Raw genomic sequence first — 19,769 nt, forward strand, 5'->3', positions numbered from 1 at the left:
TCAGAGGCTGGTTCACTAACGGCTCAGGACAGGGCTGGTTCTCAGTGGGTGTCACTCTGTACCCACCAGCTGCTGTCAGGCCCACAAAGGGGGATTCGCCCCTCTGCCCACCGAATTTCATGTCTGGGGTGCAAAAGAGAGCAGAACTGCAGCCTGGGGATAGAGGGGGAAGGTGTGGGAAGAGGATCCTCTTTTTTTTGTGTGTGTGTTTGAGGGGTGCATGAAATTTCTGGAAACTGGTGTGATGCCTGAGCATGCTGGGGGCCCCATGTGAAAAATCCATTAGGAAGAGTCTGGGGAGAATTAAAGCCACTGTGAAAAGCGGACTGGAGAAACAGGAGACAGCAGAGTGGAGGGAGGGGGAACAAGCTAGGCTTTAATGCCAGCATAAAAAGCCTCTCCCCCTTCTGCTACCCCCCCAGCCCTCATAAAAAGAGGGAGTGCTGTATGAATAGGAATTAAAGCAGCAACACTATCTGCCTGCTGCCCAGCTCTGCCAGCTGTTGCAATGAGCCCAGCTTCCCATCCCGGTGCCAGGAGCCGGACCTCTGGGGCAGCAGCTGGGAGATGGGGGGGGTCACCCCAGGCTTCGCTCTGGCACCCAGCCCGGACCACAGGTTCTCTTTGTTCCCCACATGCAAAGCAGAGGTCTTGAGCATCTCCTTGCCCTGGCTCCTGCCTTCTCCTTGCAGCCCCCAGCAGTGCTGCCTCTGCAGAGACAAACCAGGCCTTCCCCGTCACAAGAATGGGTTCAAAAATACACATTTGACAAATGAAATCTTTCTTTTAATGGCTGGGTTCTAACAAAAATGAGATGTATGCAAATCATCCTGCCTGTCCATCAATCCCTTATCTACTACTTTTTGAACCTGCTAGCCAATTTCAGTGGTATCTGACAGAAGAATGAACCAAAATTATCCTTCCATAAAGCTCTTGGAAGGGGCTGGAGTGGGATCCCTGGCAGAGGTAGGAGCTAAACCTCATTAGACATCAGAGAACCCAAAGGGACAAGACGCTACTCCCAAGGGCAGGAAGGGTCTACATCAGAAAAAGCCTATTTTTAGATACCAGGTAATTCTTCTATGATATGCAGATCCACAGGAAACCAGCTTTCAAAAGCCCTTCTGCTCACCACACTGCTTAGATATTTTAAAAGATACTACATCCTGTGGACACATTTTTTTCTTGAAGTCACATTTCAAATCTTTTCCCTTCAATCATAAGGGCCAAGGAAAAACCCAGCACCAGCCAAGATTCTCACTGTAGCCATGGGCATTGAGGAAAATGTCAAACTCCATGAGAATTTACCTTTTGGACATGTATCAGCCCAAAGCTGCTCCTTGCATCAAGCTCCTACAGAGGAAGGCCCTGGATTTCCTTCTGCCTAGCAAAATCTAATACTCACTGCAATGGAAAACTAAGGGGCCTCTGGCTGGTTCTAGTCAGGGAGAGCAGCAGGAACCTTAAAGCTGATGGGCTCATGGAGCTTCCCAGTTCCCAGATGGCCTCAGCAAATACAGTGGTGATCATGTGGGGTTTTTTTACAAGGCAGATTGCTGATGGCAAAATTCCCCTGCCAGTACAGTCCACATCAAATTATCCCAGGACTTTGACCCACTCTGTTACAGATCTGTACACAACTGAAGATAGGGAGATACCTCTAGACCTGCCTCAGCCTGGACAGCCCTGCAATTTGAGAAGCCCATAGCACTGCTGTCCTTCTTTCACAACAGCCCTTGCACCTATGCATGCCCATCTTTGGCTTCAAGGGACCTTGCCTTTCCTCTCCCTACCAGGGATTTCTGCTCTCCTCATGCAGAGCAGGGCAAGGGGGGAGAGGAGGTGGTGGGGCTGGAAAAACCACTGGCAACTAATCCAGAAGTTTAGCAGCTGCCACTGGTGATTCAGAGTGTGACAGCTTTTAGGCCAGATGCCAAATGTGTCTTAGGTTTTAATCTCTCTGTCAGGTCACCTATCGCTTGTCAATCAAGCACTGCTCCCGCAGGGGCTGTTGGCACAGATGCCATCAGACAGGATGCAGCAGACACTCCTACCCACCATCCAGAAGATTAGCATGAGACAGACCCCCCAGGTTTGCTCTTCTTTAGCCCTTGGCCCTACTTCCTCCCACCTAAAGCAGCCACGAGCACTTGCTGGTGCTGTGTGGCATGGCCCTGGCTGGTGGCTGGGCTTTGGGTGCACCTGCTCTGTGCTCAGGATTTAACACTTCCCGGAAAGGTCTCTCACTTGCACTCTGAGCCCACAGCAAAGGCCTGCTGCTGCATGGTGCAGGGCTCCAGCAAGCCCCACGGGCTGTTTGCAGTGATCTTGCTGGGATGAGATCACTGGTGGTGTGTAAATAACTCCCTGCTGCAAGACAAGCAAACGTGGGGGCTGTCAGCCTCTGCCAGCCTCTCCTTCACCTCCGCAGCCTGTCACACATCCAAAGCCATGACTGCAAAGCTGCCTGCCCACAGGCTGGCACAGCCCGGGACAGGGAATGGCACAGAGCTTCCCATCTTCCCAGGGACATCTGCACATCGTGTCCTGACTCCTGGAAATCGAAAGGGTGCAGAGGTGGGGATATACCAGGCAAATAACCAGGGGAGCCTGCAGTGTCCCCGAGGCAAAAACCCTCGGCTGGCCTCAGGAAGCAGGCGGGAGCCCTGCAGCAGAGAGTCTGATAGCAGTCAGTGTCTCAGCACAGGCTCTGCTCTCCCTGCTCCCCCAGCTCTAGTGCTGTGATGCTCCTTTGGTTTTGATGTTTGCCTGGTAGGGAGAAAAGATGTTTTAACAATATCTTTCTCCTTGTGCTTCCTCTGGCTGAAGCCAGTACTCAAGTGCGTGAATGTCCCCCCACATGCACACACACACGTATATACGCACACGCACAAGGGCCAGGGTATGTGTATGCACTGCTGCACACAGTCCTATACAGCCAAGCACATCTTCATAAACACATGCATATCCACACATGCCAATGCACCGATGCTCTTGTGTCCTGCATGCACACGTGACTGTGCAGCAGGCAACCCTGCGCTGGTTTGGGAGGCCCATTTGCGTGCCAGCATGCAGATGGGGGTCACACATGTGTGCATGTTCATGACCACCTCTTTGTCCAGGACCACTACACCCATGTGCAAGCATGCCAGGACAGCATGCAGGCCCAAGCAGTCTATAACCACAGCCTTGTATTATGTCACCCAACTGCCCGTAATAAATAGTTACATGTCACACTACAGGGCTTGACTGCGACTGACAAAGGTCCTGCAAGGCAGGAGAAGCTATTATAGGAATAGATTGCAGGAATAAAATATTAAATTTCCACTTATCAATCTCTTTAATGTGCTATAACTCTAACAGAAGCGTTCAGCCTTCTCCCCCTGAACAAATCATGAGGGGTTTGAACTAGTCCTGCACGCCTGCTCTCTGGGGCTGGGAAGAAGGATGCTGGGTGGCAGGAGCGGGGAGGTCTGTACCCAGGGAAATAGGAGGGAGAAAGCTGCTACAGGGTTTTCTCTGCATCAGCCTTCAGTTTTTTTTCTCCCAAGGCTGGCTGCTCACTAGACTGAACTCCATTTATTGCATGCAGCTCTTGAAAGAGGTTTCGTGCTCCACTGACAATCCCTAAATTGCCTGCAAGACCCAAACAAATGTACCTGTAATAGCTGAGTGAGGATGGCTGAGCCCTCCCCAGCACTGGCCTAATCGGTCCTTAGGGAGAGCTGGATAAACATATTCAGATCCCATGAATTATTAAAAGCTGGGGGGAGGGGGTGGTGGTTTATGTGGTGGAGCCTTGGCCTAATGGGTTGGCTGCTTATCCCTCCTAGCAGGGCAGCTGCTGGTGTGCCCTCCTTCCCTCTCATTTAACTTCAACCCCACAATTTGGACCTTTGGGAAGAAATTGAGATTATAGGCAGACAGACATCAACCTAAAGTCATTCCCCAGAAATCCACCACTCCCCACTTCCCTTGCCAGCACTGCACTGATCAAGTGTGAGAACGATGCTCTCCCAGTCCCCTGAAAAACTGCCAGAAAGGGAGACATTTGCCGAAGGCTGGAGGGGGAACCCACAGACCCTCATCCCTAGAGGAGCCCATGCCCATGTAGGCGAGTCGGTGCAGCCCATACAGGCTGAGCTGCTATTGTGGCACTGAGACAGAAAAAAGCTGGCAGGTGGCAGCAGGAAATATGAAAAGATGGCTGTATGTGATGTTTGGGAATGTGTGTCCTGACAGCACAAGAGATATGGGGTGGTTAGATAGACAGAACCACAGCAAGAAATGGACATACAAGTTATGTAGAAGTAGAAAATGAGACGGTGAAGAGAGCCTGTTCCTCTCTAAGTCTTCTGCAACACCTATCCCACCTCCTTCTCTGCAACTGGGGATGGAGATTGGAGGTTTTTTCCCTCCAATCACTGTTTCAAATGTCAGCCAAGGTGCTAGTTACCCTGTGAATGGTTTCCTATTGCCGATGGGAAGTGAGTCTGCTCAGTTTGTACTAGGCAGTTGCCTGCACTGTCCCAGAAACACAGTGCCTTTGGTGGCAACTCCCAGGAAATGGCCAGCAGCTGAATGGATTTTGGCCATGACCTTCCCCTGGCTTCGGGCGGTTAGGCAGGGCGGGTGCTGTGCCAGGCCTGAACAAAGAGCTTTGTTATTCTGCTGCCTTTCACTGGCAAATGAAAAATCCCCCAGAGAAAAGTATACACCAGGAACAACTCAGCAGGCAAGGATCCAGGACAGGAGGTGTGAATTAAAGGCCTGCTACAGTGATAATGATCATAAATAAATACTTGGTAATTAGCATCTAATTAGCACATCCCATCCATTGACCTCCAAGCACTTGGATAGAGGAAGATTTGCCTAGTTTACCCATGTTACAGAAGTGGGGAACTGAGGTGGTGAGGGTGCCAAACACACTGTTATTGCTCATTTCAGAAGGTCAGCTGCCCCAGCCTTGTCTTTACGCTTGCTCAGCGCTTAACCACTGCAGAGAGTGGGTGGAGGGGGCTGGAGCTCAACCCTTATCAGAAGCCCAGTTTTATCATTCCCGGGTTAGGCAACTCTTCAAGGACTGGGGTGGCTCAGAGATGTAGCCAGCGATCAGAACAGCAGGCACTCTGATTTGCCTGGGGCTGGACAGCAGGAAGGGCTAACAACCTTGGGAACCCATCCTGTGTTTCCCATGCTTTGGGAGCCCCCAGCACCCTTCCTTGCCCATCCAGCTCAGAGGCATCTGTGTTGTCTGTGGGATTTGCAGGATGCAGGCAGCCAGTGGCTCTCCAGCTCACCCGGCTGCAGCCACAGCCCTGCAGCTCTCCCCAAGGAGAGCAGGTCTGCAGCTACAACATCCCATGGTGCCTGCTTGAGCCCAGCTGGAAAAGCGGCCGTGTGCCACAGTTTGTGCTGCCTGCCCACGTGGCAATGGCTGTGCCAAGCTGGGGTGTAGGGAGAGACCCAAAGGAGACCAGTGCTGAGCCCTCACCATGCTGCTGGACAACTGAGGAGCCAGAGGGGATCCTCGGCAAGTCACCCCAGCTGCCAGGTGTGTCTCCCAGGCAGGCAGCACTGCTTCATCAGATGGTCACTACCTCCTCTGTCCCCTGAGAACCCAAAGCTCATTGCAGTGTGGCAGTGCTCCAATTCATTACTGCAAGAGGCACTTCTATTTCACTCGTGAGACCCACAACTGCTCATCACTGCCTGTCATTAACCCACTGATAAAACTAATCGCTCCTTTTACCCCAAAGGAATGGGGTAAACTTCCCTTCCCTGCTCTCAAAGCATCAACATCCACTTTTCCCCTTTGGAGATGCCTTTGTCTCTCTGAAATCAGGCTATCGCCATATGTTACTTCTTCTGTTTAACCTACTTCTTGACATCACTTTCTCTCCCTGACACTATCTAAGCATATTCACATGTCTTTTCCTGACTCTTGTGGCTATATTGATTTGCAAGTCATCAAATTCCTTCTGGCTCATATGACATCACCTAGCACCACTTCCCATTCTCTGCATCCTGTGATGTTATTCTGTTCTCGAGCCCAGACAAAGCTACTCAAGTGCTCACAGCCTCTCAGCAATCTATGGCAGCTCGGTAAGCAAATGCACAGACCAACATGGCATTGGAAGGAACACAAATGAAAAATCAAGAGAAATGTCTAACATCAGAAACACCAAACATCATCCCGAACAAATGAGTCATCCATCTCATGCTTTACTGCAGCAGTGGCAGTCTATATCCTCATCCTACTCCTTCCTCTACCTTCTAACAAATATCTGCCTGACATGTCTTCACTTTTAAAATGTCCAATGATCTCTCTGAATCCAAAGCAGAAGACAAGGGGGAAACAAACTGAATGTATCTTGGTGCAAGAAAGAAAAAGACAACAAGAGGAAAGGAGAAGAAATCCAAGCCAAACCAGTGTGAAATCAGTGCAAAGCAAGAACTTCACTGCTCCCTTTACATCAGGAAACTCCAGACCCCTAGAAGGAGACACTGGTGATTAAGACAGACATTAAGGAGATGTAGGAGGAGATTGGTAGTTTTCAGCCGCTCACACTCTCTTCTCCCCACCTCCTCCTCCTCCTCTTCTGTCTTTCAAAGCACATCAAATGTTTTCCTACCTGTGACATTGACTTCCACCAAGCCTGATCGTGTACCAATGGCATTGGAGGCCTCACAGATGTAGGTGCCAGCCATGCTGTAGGAGACAGGTCCTTTAAAGTAGATGGTGTTGTTCTGGATTTCCACACTCCCTGGCAGAGTCCCGTTTGGCCTAGAGGAAACAAAGATCATGGTTGACCCCAAAGACGATACTCAGTAGGGTCAATCAGTATTGCAGAGGTGACACTGACATGCTGGTCCTGTGCTTGCCCTTGGGCAGGTCCAGAACCCAGTGGTGCTGGCTGGCAAATACCCATTAATGTAGTCAGCCTTGAAAGCAAACCCTCATATAGCAGCATTACAGGAAAGAGTCAGTAGAGTGTCTCCAGGGTAAATCCACTGCATGATGAGAATCAGGTTCTTTACATGGATTGTTGGGGTTTTTTTTCCCCTACTCTGTGATTACAAGGGAGATTGGACATATTTGGGTCACATACAGCCCCTTGGATTTGGCTAATGTGTTGTGGAGCGCTTTCAGTCTTTCATAGTTCTCCCCTAGCCAGAAACAGACTCAGAGCCTTAAAGCAGTTCATTTTCCAGCACAATCCCCAAGTAGGTACAAGCTTAGGGTAAGATGGGCAGGTCACTCTTCTGTTTCGGGTAGCTCATCTCTAGCAGGCTCATCTTCAGAGTGTTCCTCCAGCCCTGACTTTCCATTTGATGGAAAACACAGGAACAGGACACCAGCCTGACCCTGCTTTACTCCAATTTCCTGTCCATGTAACTCTCCTGGGCAGCTGATCAGCCACTGTTAATTGCAACTCAAGCTTGAGGAAAGCAGTGCTGATTTAAAGCCCTGCCACCTATGACCTGCCCGTGTCAGAATAGTCAGACAAGTGTGAAACTGTAATAATGCAAAACTAAGTCTAGAGATACACAGAATAAATGAACAAAGGAAGATAAAAAATAAAAAAAAACCCAAACCCTATGTGTCAGGAAAAGACACACAAGGCCTGGTTGTTCTTAATTACTGAAGCAAAGTAAAATAATTACTTCTCTTAGGCAATTAAAAATTACTCAAGTAATTCTTTACCCTCCTCCCAACAAAAATGTGCACATATTGTCAGCAATTTGTAAGAAACAAAAGGGAATAAAGGGGGTATAATTAGGTTTCTAAAGAAGTGCCTAAATGCACGTATTTTGCATGTCTACATACACACATGGGCACATATGTACAGCAAACACATTAGTCTTTCCCAGCTACATCCAGCCACTGATCCTACAGCTGATGGAAGAACAGAATAGTCTAATATTGGCCCTCTGCCTATGGGTGAATTAGGGCCCTGAATCTACAAAGGATCCATTTGATCTTTCTTTTTTAAAACTACATGAGTGCTTATAGAAAAGAAAAGAGAGAGAAAGAACCACCTCAGGTTGTATCAATTCCTATCTGATTCCCTAGACACCCCTGACACTTTTCAGTCCTTTTAGTGTGCTCAGCCAAAAGCTGAAACCCTGGAGGACAAGGAATTGCTTCTATTTCGTGTCAGTCTCATGAGGATGAGTACTCCAAAGGGGAGCTCCTGCTTACAGCTGGGGCTGATTTCAGGGGAAGGTTTTTTCACAGGCAGATGAATTTTGTGTTATTTGTGCCCCTTTACAGAAGGGAAATCCTGGATTCTTTTCCACTTAGCAGTGCTGGGCAAATTAGTTCCAGTCCCCGTGCAATGAAGGCCTCCTGGCAGAGCTGTGCCAAGGAACCAGAATCAGCTCCAAGCATTCTGCAGGAACACAGCCCCAGCAACTACAAATGTCCAACCCTACTCTCACATGCATGGGTTTTACCTTGGAGTGACACCACTGACAGTAATGAGACTGGGTCCTAACTGACCAGAGGATGACTGAGGTTTCTACAGAGACTCCTTGGCCTTGTTTGAAGATCATATGTGCTGCTGAGAGCAGAAACACTGTAGGCACTTACAGCTTCCATTCATAGGTGTGAGCTGGGGGGTTGGCATCAGATTTGCATATCAGCTTCACATCCTTCCGGTTGAGAAACCAGTTACCATCAAAGCCCTCAATAGTGACTTCTGGCTCATCTGCAGGGGGACAAAAAAAAATAAGGAAAGTAGGATGGAAAAGGAGAGGAAGGAGTTATGGAAAAGGAAGGGGAGGAAAATGAAATAGGAAGAGATGAGGTGTCAGGGATGGGGGAATGAGAGAGATTGCAAGGTGAAAGATGATGGGACAAGGAATGTGAGAGAGGGTGAATGAATGAAAGAGAGAAGGGGAGGAACAAAGGGACATGGCAGAGGCAGAGAGAAAGAGGGTATGAAAAAGAGAAAGCATATGATTATTCCAAGGGATCACTTCCATTTTCACTCTCCAGAAAAGCAGCCCCCCCACTTCAGCCCCTCTACCAGACCAACATCTTCCCTTCAGAAAAATCCTCTTTTTGCCAGATTTTATCACCCACCCCAGAGGCTGACCATGCAGCATTGCTCTCCAGCCTTGCCCATGCTCACTTACACTGCACGTTGAGGGTCATGCTGTCGGTGAAGCGGTCTAGCTGGTAATTGATCACGCACATGAGCTGCTGCCGGTGGGCCTCCCGGCTCGGCACCAGCCATGATCACTGTGATGGTGCCATTACTATTGCGGATCTCCTGAAACTCTGCTTCCCCTTTGAGTTTGGTGTCCCAGGTGACAGTGCTGGGGGGCTTCCCATTAGAGGAGGTACAGGTAGCTACCAAGATCTTTTCTGTCCTGCCAGACTTAGCGATAAGTGGCCGCTTGGTGCCCTCCATCCGATTTGTGGGTTTGGCTGCAAGGAATTGCAAAAAGGAGGAAGAGGAGAAGAAAAGGGTATAAAAGGATGGTTAGAAAAGCAATGCTACCCTCTCTACTACAACCCAAGAGAGATTTAGCACCACTGAGCCTGTGACAGACCTTGTGGTGAATCCAGAGCTGCTGCAAATTACCAGCATCCTACTCTGGGGAAAGAACAGTGGAGTGGAGGTGCCCTAGATGCACAGATACATGATGGAAAGCAAATCCTTCCCTGCCGCATGTTTTCAGCCCTATGTTAGAATGAGAAACTGAAATTGGAGAGCAAATGAATCATGTAGACTTTGGGTAAGGTCTAGTCACTCACAATCCTAAGCTTCGTGGACAAGCTCTACTTGTGCTTAGGATCTCTCTGTTGTCTATTCTCTGTCTTCACTTGACAGCCACCAGTTCATTAAAACTCACTACTCCCTTACGGAACAGGCCACTGTTATGGCACCTGCATTAAGAGACAGGGGAACTGAGGCCTGGAAAGAGGAAGAGGTGTTCCTGAGATAGCTCAGTGAACTACCTACTCCAGGTTCCCTGGTCTTCACCTCTTTACAGTCAACTTGGAAGATCATCACAGGTAAAATTTACACCCAAGATTCAACTTTGCCCTGAGTTCCCAGGACATGAGTCTCAGGTTCCTTCAGCTCTATTTAACTGGAGGCAATGGTTGACACTACAAAGCTTGTCCAGTATCTTACCCAGTACAGTGAGGTTCAGTTGACCTTCCCGGTTGCCGGTTGGGAAAGTAGCAAACTCACAGATGTAAACTCCCTCATCCTCCAGCTCTAGCCGAGAGAGTTGAATGGTGCCATCTTTGAAGGAAGGGTTCCGGAATGTCACCCGTTCTTTGTAGGGAGAGAGGATGGAGACCCCCATGGCAGGGTTGTAGATGGCCACATTCTGCTTGGAGCCATTTGTGGCTTTCTGCCACGTGACCTGCGTGATCTTCACATTGGGGAGTGGATTGGTGAAGCTGCAGTGCAGGACCACATCTGTCCCGATAAACCCCGAGACTGTGTCATTGACTAAGACACTCTGAGCTTGCAGCCCTGCAATAAAATGGAAAGACATAAATATACATGTACTTCTCTGGCAAAGAAAGAGAGAAAAAGGGCTCGTGACCACCAAATGGCACAAGGCTGGATCAATAATACTTTCCTTCCTTTTGTCTTCAACTTTGGATGACACTAAATCAGTTATTGTAAACATACAGAGCATGCATATTTGGAGGCATATGAAGGCAGAGATATTTATCAGTGTAGCACATCCTAACATACGCTAACAGAGACACAGACATCCATTTAATCCTATTGGAAATGCATCAGTAATTACATGAGCTGCAAAGACTCAGCCCTGATTTCAAAGTAGCAACAGTTCCCATATAAGAACGGATTTAGGGCAGTGCCCATACACCTTGCACGATCTAGATAATTTCTGTGGCCTTTTTTAAGCCCAGAAGTGGCTGCATTTAGGAACCTTTAATCTGGATTCTACAGAGTAAAGATGAAAGGTGCTTGGGAAAAGTGGTGGCTGGTGTTCATGACTGCTATTCTGTCTCAGTTGATTCCTCCTCCAACAGCTGGAGAAAAAAGTCTCCCACCAGACTGACCATGAAATTCATCTTTGGCTGCCACTGTACCTTTCCCTAATCTGTATGTTTAGAGATAATGCTCTAGTAATTATACAGCCAGTATTTATATGATAAATACAATAGAGAAGCAAGGTGGTGAGAACAAGAAAAGCGGGTTTTGCTCACTGCTTCTGGCAGAATCTGGAATTGGATGTATTCTGGGAGACTGAGAGTGAAGGAAAGAGGCGTAATAAAAGAAGAAAGAGTAGAAACATGAAAGGATAATGAAAGAGAGAGGCTGGGGAAAGAAAAAAAGGCAAGAGAAACAGGACGGCATCTTCTAACTGAAGGGACAGAGCATTTCTGAAATGTCACTCCTACCCCGATCTTCCAGGGGACTAACAGGCTCCCCATGCAAGGCCAAAACAAACTCCTCAGTCTTAGCTCCCAGAGACCCCTGGCAGACATGACTGTGATTTCTACACATGAACATGAGCAAGAGTGGTCTCCATCCCGCAGTTTCACACACACACACAGATGTAGGCACACAAAACTCTTACCACCCAAAATACTGCCTGTACCATTGTCTTGGCACGCTCCCATGTTGCCCCCTCATCCCATGCCTGCTGTACTCAGCCTAATCTCAGTTCCCATAGCTTATCTAAGGCTCTTCTTTCTCCCCTTCTCCTCCCCTCCATGCCAAGCCTGTGACCCTGAGGACAAGGCTCAACAATCCAGCCTGGCCATGAGATGCCATCAAGCTGACCACGGTCATCAGCAACTAAGACCGAAACTCAGTCTCTAGAGCTTTGTTTGAACTTGCCCCCGTCCCTGAGTCAAGCCCTGGTTTGCCCCACACCCTAGCATTTCGGCTGGGTGCTGAGGAATGTTTTTCAGGAATGCTCTGCTTACAGCCACAGCAAAGCACTGGTGCCCTCATGTGCCTGCATGCACAAAGCCATCAAGTCCTTAGAGGCTGTCAGCTGAGCTGGCAGCGTTGCACATTCCTTCCCAGTGTCGCTGGGCCATTTTTGCCATGCATGTCCCGCTCTGATAAAGTCACAGCTGGACCATGTTTCTCCACACCAACCAGAAGCACTGGCCTGCTGGAAAGGGATGTCCAGGCGGTAAAACACAGCGAAACACTTCTCTGACACCAGTCTGGTCAGTGCCCTGTGGGACCCTGCAGCCAGCAGTGGCCTTCCTGATGAAATGAGGGCACCGGGTGCAGCACAGGGCTGGGTTTAGATAATGCCATGCCGGGAGCTGAGGAAAGAACGGGTGGATGGCGAGCAGGGAGATGTCTCCAACATGCTTTGCAGCATATGCTGCTGCTTCTACCCCAGAGGCGAGACAGCCTCTTGCAGAATTGCCCACACCTGTGGAGGTGAGCAACCGCTTTGCCAAGGAGTCTGGCTCTGAAGTCTTTAGAGCCTCGCAAAGCGTGTGGGAGCTTGCCAGAGAGCAAAAGCAATCACGTAGCCAAGGCCCTGGGAACAACCTGCCGCACAATCTCAGGGCTGCCTGGCTGTAGGTGTGCTCAGCACTCCCTCCCAAGGCTGGAGGAGAGCGGATTCATCAGCACCAGTCCCCACCTCTCTCATGAAGGGCCCATGCCCCCGAGCAGAGCCTGCCTGGGGCTGGGGCGATGGCACAGCTGGCTCTGCTCTCACACAAACTCCCTGACCCACCACAGGCCTCAGCGGTTCCCTTTGAACCAGGCTTTCGACATCCCAATAAAAGAGGCTCCATTCGTGACAGCAGGAAGATGTGGCCCAGTGTCTCCTCACAGTGTGCCAGAAAAGCGAGACATGAGACCTCCAGAGAGGAGAGGATGGAAAGCCACCGGCTTCTCCTTGGAGTCACCCTTCCAGGGCAGCTGGGAAGACAGCCTGGTCTCTCCCTAGCCAGGTATGCAGACGAAGAGCACGGCATGCAGGAGGCTCTGCCAGGCTGAAGGCCACCAGTGCCCAAGGATGGGCACCTAAGACATGCCCCTTAAATAAAGATATTATCAGCCAACCTGCCAGAGAATGTGGTATATATCACAAAAGAGAGATCAATCCAAAGCCTTGCTTCATCATTAATATGTCCTTTCTTTATCCTGTGACTTCTCTGCAAATTAGTGAATGACCTTTTTAAAAAGCAAGTTATTTTTCTTGGGTAGTAACTATTCCCAGTTCCACCTTCCCCCTTCTACCCTACCCTACCTACCCTGCCATGGGGGACTTTGGTGCTTATGAACCTGAACCTGAACCAGACCCCAGAATGGTCCTGCAGAACCCTCCTCTGCCCAGGTGTAAAGTAGTCAGACTTTTGGCTAGGGAAAAATCTAGTGGCAGTTGAGGACTGCTTGCCAACACCAAAATGCTGCCAACACCAGGGTTCAGGCCCCTACATGTAGCAGCTTTAACAAAAACACATTCCAAACTTTCTAGAGGCTTCAGGGGAAAAGGGAATAAAAAAGGCAGAAGAAATAACAAAACAAAACAAACAAAAAATACGCCAAAAAAACCCTAAACACTGTGCGGAAATCGTGTTTCCTCTCCTGGTGACTGAGTAACTCATGGCTCTTTAGCAATTCAGGGTAAACTCTTTATGTTCCGCTCCTCCAAGGCTCTCATCAGGGAAATAATGCACCCATTGCTCTGCTCTGTACCACAGCAATAGCACCCACACCTCAACAGGCGTGATGAGGAAGGGGAACAGATGGAGTAAAGGGGTTTTGCAAGTTGCTGGATCAGCTTCCCATGCTCTCCATCCTAAATCAGAAGCCAGAGGGCAAACTAGCTGCTGTCATGCTCTAGGGAGCATTCGTTTGCAAGGTGACTGAGCTGGGACGGTGGGTCTTCGCTCGCCCCGTTACACACTCAATAATTCATCAAGGCAAATGCATAGATAATTGATGGCAATGAATGTGCAAGGCTGGGAGAGGAGGAGAAAAGAAAATCACTAATCAGCCTCTGGAGAGGCTTGAACATATTAAGCAGGATGTGTGTGTGCATGTGCAGTGCTGGGGTTTGCCTTGCTTTTTCTTTGCTGAATGATGTGTGTGGTCGGCATGGCAGAGAAAAGGCTTGGGATACATCCTGCCATTTGCAGTTCTTATGCCAGATCTCCCAGTGCCCACCAATCCACTCTGACACCTCCCAGGGGCAGACAGCACACAAGGAAGGATTAGCTGTATAGGTTGAAGCTTGCTGAGTTGCATTTTACTCATTAGTTTTTTGGTGTTATTTTTTGCTGAGGACCAAAAACAGTAAAAAAAGGCCCAGCTGAGTGCCAAAGACATGCTGGTGCCAAGACCTCATTAGTGGAGACCTCTGAGATCCTACTGCTCCACCTTGGCCTCTGAAGTGGTTTGCGTTGATGCCTTTCCCCACGATCCCAAACCCAGATACTTACTAGGTCATGCAAGGCCTTGGGGGAACTGTGCAGAGCTCAGGTTGCCCTGTGGCACAGGCAGTGCGCTGGGAAGGAAGATCTGGAGTCCTTGGGTGTGAGGGGCGCTGGGGAGGGAGCAGACTAAGTAGCAGCTGGTGGCTCTTGAACCTGAAAACCCTCTCTCCTAAAAGCCTGGGAGGTGCTGTTACATTGAGGCTCCCACACTTGCAAATCTGGTTCTTGCTCTCCCATATAGAAAGCTCTGGAAATTATCTCCAGGCACTAGTGAGCTCTGTCACAACATGGAGCCTCCAATCAATGCCTCTTTGTTAAGGCCCATGTGAACTCCACACTGCTTTGCACAACCTTGCCTCTGCTGAGCCTCTCACCAATTTCTCTCCCTCCTGTTCCCTGATACTCATCTCACCCCGAGGGCATTGAAACAGCCCTTGGCAGAAGTGTGATGAGCCACCCTTTAGTGTGGCAATATCATGGCTGATGCAAATGTCAGAGGAATCAGTCCTAATAGTCTTTGCATCACCTAGAACTAAACTGAAGGGGATGTGGAGAAGGTCACAGTAGCCAGACCTTGTAAAAGGACAAAACAATGCAGCACATTTCAACCTACAAAAGACCCTACACAAAGCACCTGATTTTGAGACAACCCCTTGCCCTGCACCTTGACTATGGGCAATGATGTCCTGTACATGGTCCTGAATGCCTCACAGACACTTTGAAACAGATCTACAAGAACTTTCCACAAGGGATAAAATGGGACAGAATAGGAGCTCAAAACTTTCTAGCTGGTGGCATTTATAAATTTTTCTCCTGGTATTTCTGAACGCATCTTTCAAGTCTTCACTAATTTTAAGTGGAAATCAAGGTCTAAAATGCAACCCTCATGGAGGCAGAACATAACCAACCTCCAACAGCCCAAAGGAACGCCACAGGTGTGTTAGGCAGGGTGGGAAATGGGAAAGAAGTTCCTAAATCCCAGCAGGGGAATTTCAGGTGGCAAGAACCTAAGGTCTGAGCTGGCGCTTGGCCAAGATCTTGGGGTTATTACCTTTCCTCTTGCCAGAGAGGCTTTGTATTGATTGCCAGGCATTCAAATCAGTACTCTGCTGTCTTCCAAAAGAGCATAGTGCTTGCCTCACCCTGCTTAGTCAATGGCTTGCAGCCAAGTGCAATGAAGGAGTGGTCTCCAGTGACTCACCAACACGCACTTCCTGCAGCATCACACTTTCACTGGAGGTCTCTCTGTCATGCACTGATTCAGTTCTGCCCCACTTAAGTGTGGAGCTTGAACACCAAAGGGATTGGAAGAGGAAGACTGAGTTTCCAACACAAGGGGAGGGGGCCTTAGAAAAAAGATGAGAGAGTAAGACATGTGGCAAGACTATAGCTCCAGGCTGCACATGAAAGTGAAAGGCCTGAGATAATACTGTGATTGGGTTGGGGCATACCAAGAGAAACTGCAAGCCCAAGCATCCCTTACTGGAGCTGAGAGCTGGGAGCTGATGGGAAATGGCAGCATGTACAATAGCCCACCTGGCTCTCACTGAAATCCCTCTCGAAAAAGAAAGAACATGCTTAGCTTTGGTTTGCAAATGGGAAACACAGGGCCTTGTACTCTAGGTCACTGGTTCACATCCAGAACCAGCACATAGTAGCAACAGCAGAGACATTATTATCTGAGGACCAGTTAATGGCTTGTATTGAGTGAGGTCTCTAGCCAGCCCTTCATTGCCTGTCTGGGGGAACAAGACAGTGGAGATGCCTTTGGGATAAACCAGGGTTGCCATCTCCTGCCTATGCAGTTCCTTCTTTATGATAGACCACAAAGCAACCTCAGGATCCATTTGAATTAGAGATCTTTCCCAAAGGGCCTGATCCATTTACACTCTGCTTGTTCTCTGTTAAGGTTTTGGAAGTTTATTCATTGAGCCACCACTGGGATTCACAACAAAGGCCCTAAACAAGACCAAGGCCATGTTTGTCCTAGGTGTTCTTCATAGAAATAGATGAAAGAAAAGCAGACGCCAGGAGAGACCAGCCATAGATTAAACAGACAGCAAAAAGCAGAAATCAACATGAGATTAGGCCACTAGTTCTTGCTGTCTGTGCTTCAACCTTGCAAACAGCCTCAGTTGTGGCCAGCCTTCTAGTTCTCTAGGAAAAGGGCTGCAAACCAGAGGGGTGGAAAGGGAACAACCATGCCTGCCTTTGCTCCCGGCTTTCCCTCTTTGCCATACCTTTCTTGGCTTTCACACAGCTGCTTTGCTTCACCCCCCAAGTCAAGGGGAGGGGAACATGGCCCATGGCAAAAGCAAGAAGGCTGGAAGAGCAGGGCGCCTGATGAAAGAGCTGACACAGCACTGGGAATAAAGCTATGAAACCCCATGCTCAGCAACAAAGCACAAAGGCTCCTCAGTCACCACCAGCAGACGGCTCCTGTTGCCCGCCCCACCCCACAAGCATGTCAGCTAATCCTTCAGCAAGAGCTGCCAGCTCCCACACACCTGAGCAGCAAACCAGACTGCCCCTCGCCTCTACCTGACGTGCACAGTGCTCAGTACTTGGCCCACTTTCCCATCCATGCAGCATGTCTCTCCAGGCCTTTTGGACTGGACTTCACTCCAGCTCCTTCCTCAGTTTCTTTTCCCACTGTGCACTCTTGCTCACACCTGTCCAGTACCTGGGTTCAGAAGACTCTCATCTGCTTTCCCCTGTAGCCTTGTGCAACTTAACTACAGCCAAGTCACATCTCCCTTCTGCCCCTGCTACCTCAGCCGGGAGAGGATTGCTTCTCATCCTGGTCTACAATGCCCATTTCTTTGACTTGCCCTCCTTCCATTTCAGTCTTACAAATTTTCCTACCCTTCTTGTGTCTCACTAATTTCATCACCACACTCCAGGTCACTCACTTGCCTCTCCTCCCTATCCACTAGCTCCTCTGGAGGAGCACCAGTGAATATGTTGAGGATCATAACTCTGCACTTGGAAAAGCAGGCAGCTGGCCAGGCAAAAACAAAGGTGGACAAAAAAAGAATAAAAATCAAAGCCCCTTCTCTGAAGAGTCATCTCGTTGCCCGCCAGCACGGAAAAAGACAAGGTCTTCTTGCTTACCAACTCCAACCTGTAAACAAGAGGGAAGACTGAGAAAGGAGACCACAGCCCGAGCCAATGCTTATTTGGCGGTTGGGTGGGGAAGTGAGAGCAGAAAAGAACAGTACAGCTGGAAAATCAAGTGTGGAGGAGGGGAAAGAAGCTGAAGCATAGAGCAAGGAGAAGCTAATTAAGCCGAGACTGTCCTGAGACCTTATCTTGATGGGCTGAGTCCCGAAAAGTACATGAGTATTTTCTCTGCCCTGCCTCTTTCTTGGACTTCCATGTTGCTTTGGATGCTGTTCAAGGAACCCTGGTCCAGGACTAAGTATTCTCACTATTAGAGCTCTCCAGGTGCTAAGGAGGAGGGATTTAATGAAGAGCTGTGAAGAGGAGATCAAGATAGCAACCCATAGAGAATCTCATTTCCGAAATGAAGGAACTTGAGACTGAAGAGATTCAACAAAAACAAAAATAAACTTGATGGCACAGAAAGAGAGACCATCAGATCCTTCCTTCCCTCTCTGGGCTGACAGCTCAGAACTGGAGCAGGAAACTGGGGAGCTCTCAGGGCTCAGCCGGGTGATGACTCATTCGCCTCCACAATGGGAATTGACAAAGCTGAAACTCTGCTGACTCAGGTGTGACTTCAGCGTGAGGGTTAATAGCTGGCAGCCCTAATTTGACTGCCCCCACCAGCCTTGCCACCCCCTGATTCTCTCTGTCCTCACTCAGACCATGCCTTAGAGGAGCAGATGCCAGGTCATGGGAAATTACCAAACGATACAAACTCTCTGGTCTTCTGTCCAAGACATGGTGAAAAATGTGCCCCTGCCAACCATGCTGGTATTGGCCAGGCCTGCAGTTTTTGTGAAGATCAAAACTCCTACTTTCCTGTAGTTTACATGCATGCTAACCAGTCACAGCTTTCTGACCGTGGTCTTCCTTTCCTCTTCTCTTTGCTTCCATTACCCTTTTAGTATACAACATATCGCTGATATTTCACTATTTCCTTAGGTTAAATGTTTTTCTACTATTGCAAGGGGGAATGCCATGCTCTGTTCTACTAAAATTTGGTCAAAGAGAGAAATAACAATATTTTTTTTGGATCAGAAAAATGTGATACATGTTCTGGCAGTTCATGACCCATCAGAGCTGACAACTAGGGAAAATCTTTGCAAAGAACATGAATGCAAACAATGGCACCCAAGCAATGCAATGGGCAGACACCCTTTGCCAGCTGACTGCCTGTGATTTCTCTCATAATGTGTTTTATCTTTGCCCTTGAGCTTATTTCTGCAGGAAAGTGGAAGAGACTCAGGCTTCCCAACTTTGTCTGGGTTGTTTAAGGATTCCTGCCCATGAACAACAGGCTGTAAAGAACAGTGTGTACATATAAAACAAAACTCAGTGCCCTGCCTGATTTCCAGACTGCTGCTGCTCAGCTTTCTTATCATCAAGTCCCTGTGCCAGGAACTAATTTTACAAATTTCACCTCTTCCCGGATTTATGATCTCCACAGTGCAGTGACAGAAACTACGCTTCAGTTCTACCTGGGCTGCATCTGTAGGAACAACTCTGCATATTTATGAAAGCTTTGCACCTTCAAAAGGCTTTTCAAACAGTAACTAATTAATCCTCCAACACCCTGAGAGGCAGGAAAGTATTATTACCCCTGCTTTCAGGGATGGGGAAATCAGAGGTGCTGAATGACAAAGAGATGTGCCCAGGGCCACCCAGGCAACCATTAGCAGTCTCACTTGAATGGCTTGGTTTAGATGTGGGTATCTGCATATTATGGTGACAATTCTCACCTAACAAAGCAGGTATGGAGGCATTGCAAGGCCTCATGCAAATAGAAAAGGTCACCCTCGGTTTTTTATGGCTGAGGAAACTAAGGCACAGAGAGATGTAGTGGAAAAGCTATTCCATTGACAGAGTCTGGAAGCAAACCAGGTATTATCCATGTCAACAGCTAGAATAAATATTCCCAAAATGTGGCTCATGTTTTTCTCAACAACAAGCAAACTGGCTGCAACCCAATCTATGATATTTTGTGTTATGAACATGTCAGAAATTATGAGAGATGCTGAGGCTGACAGTGCATGTCCCATTTAACCTCTGAACAAAGCCAGCTCCACAGTTCCAGTCCCCACTGCTCCCAGGAGCTAACGTGCACTCCAGATTTGCCTCACCTCTCTTCGCTTGCCAGATCAGTGGCTGCTGTGATCCTCCTAGCCCAGGTTTAGATCTG

General features: G+C 48.7%; 1 protein-coding gene across 1 annotated transcript in view; it reads right to left on the reverse strand.

The window, feature by feature from the left end:
• The window catches only part of LOC104524913 (nectin-1-like), a 14,272-nt gene extending 3,748 nt beyond the window's left edge, over nucleotides 1-10,524 (reverse strand). Inside the window, 5 exon segments of the mRNA XM_010167940.2 lie at nucleotides 6,636-6,787; nucleotides 8,597-8,714; nucleotides 9,145-9,242; nucleotides 9,244-9,439; nucleotides 10,152-10,524. Of these exon segments, the coding sequence (XP_010166242.2) occupies nucleotides 6,636-6,787; nucleotides 8,597-8,714; nucleotides 9,145-9,242; nucleotides 9,244-9,439; nucleotides 10,152-10,524 (937 nt within the window).
• Nucleotides 10,525-19,769: the final 9,245 nt, after the last annotated feature.

The sequence above is a fragment of the Antrostomus carolinensis genome, unplaced genomic scaffold (assembly GCF_000700745.2).
Source record: "Antrostomus carolinensis isolate BGI_N321 unplaced genomic scaffold, ASM70074v2 scaffold240, whole genome shotgun sequence".
Classification (NCBI taxonomy): Eukaryota; Metazoa; Chordata; class Aves; order Caprimulgiformes; family Caprimulgidae; genus Antrostomus; species Antrostomus carolinensis.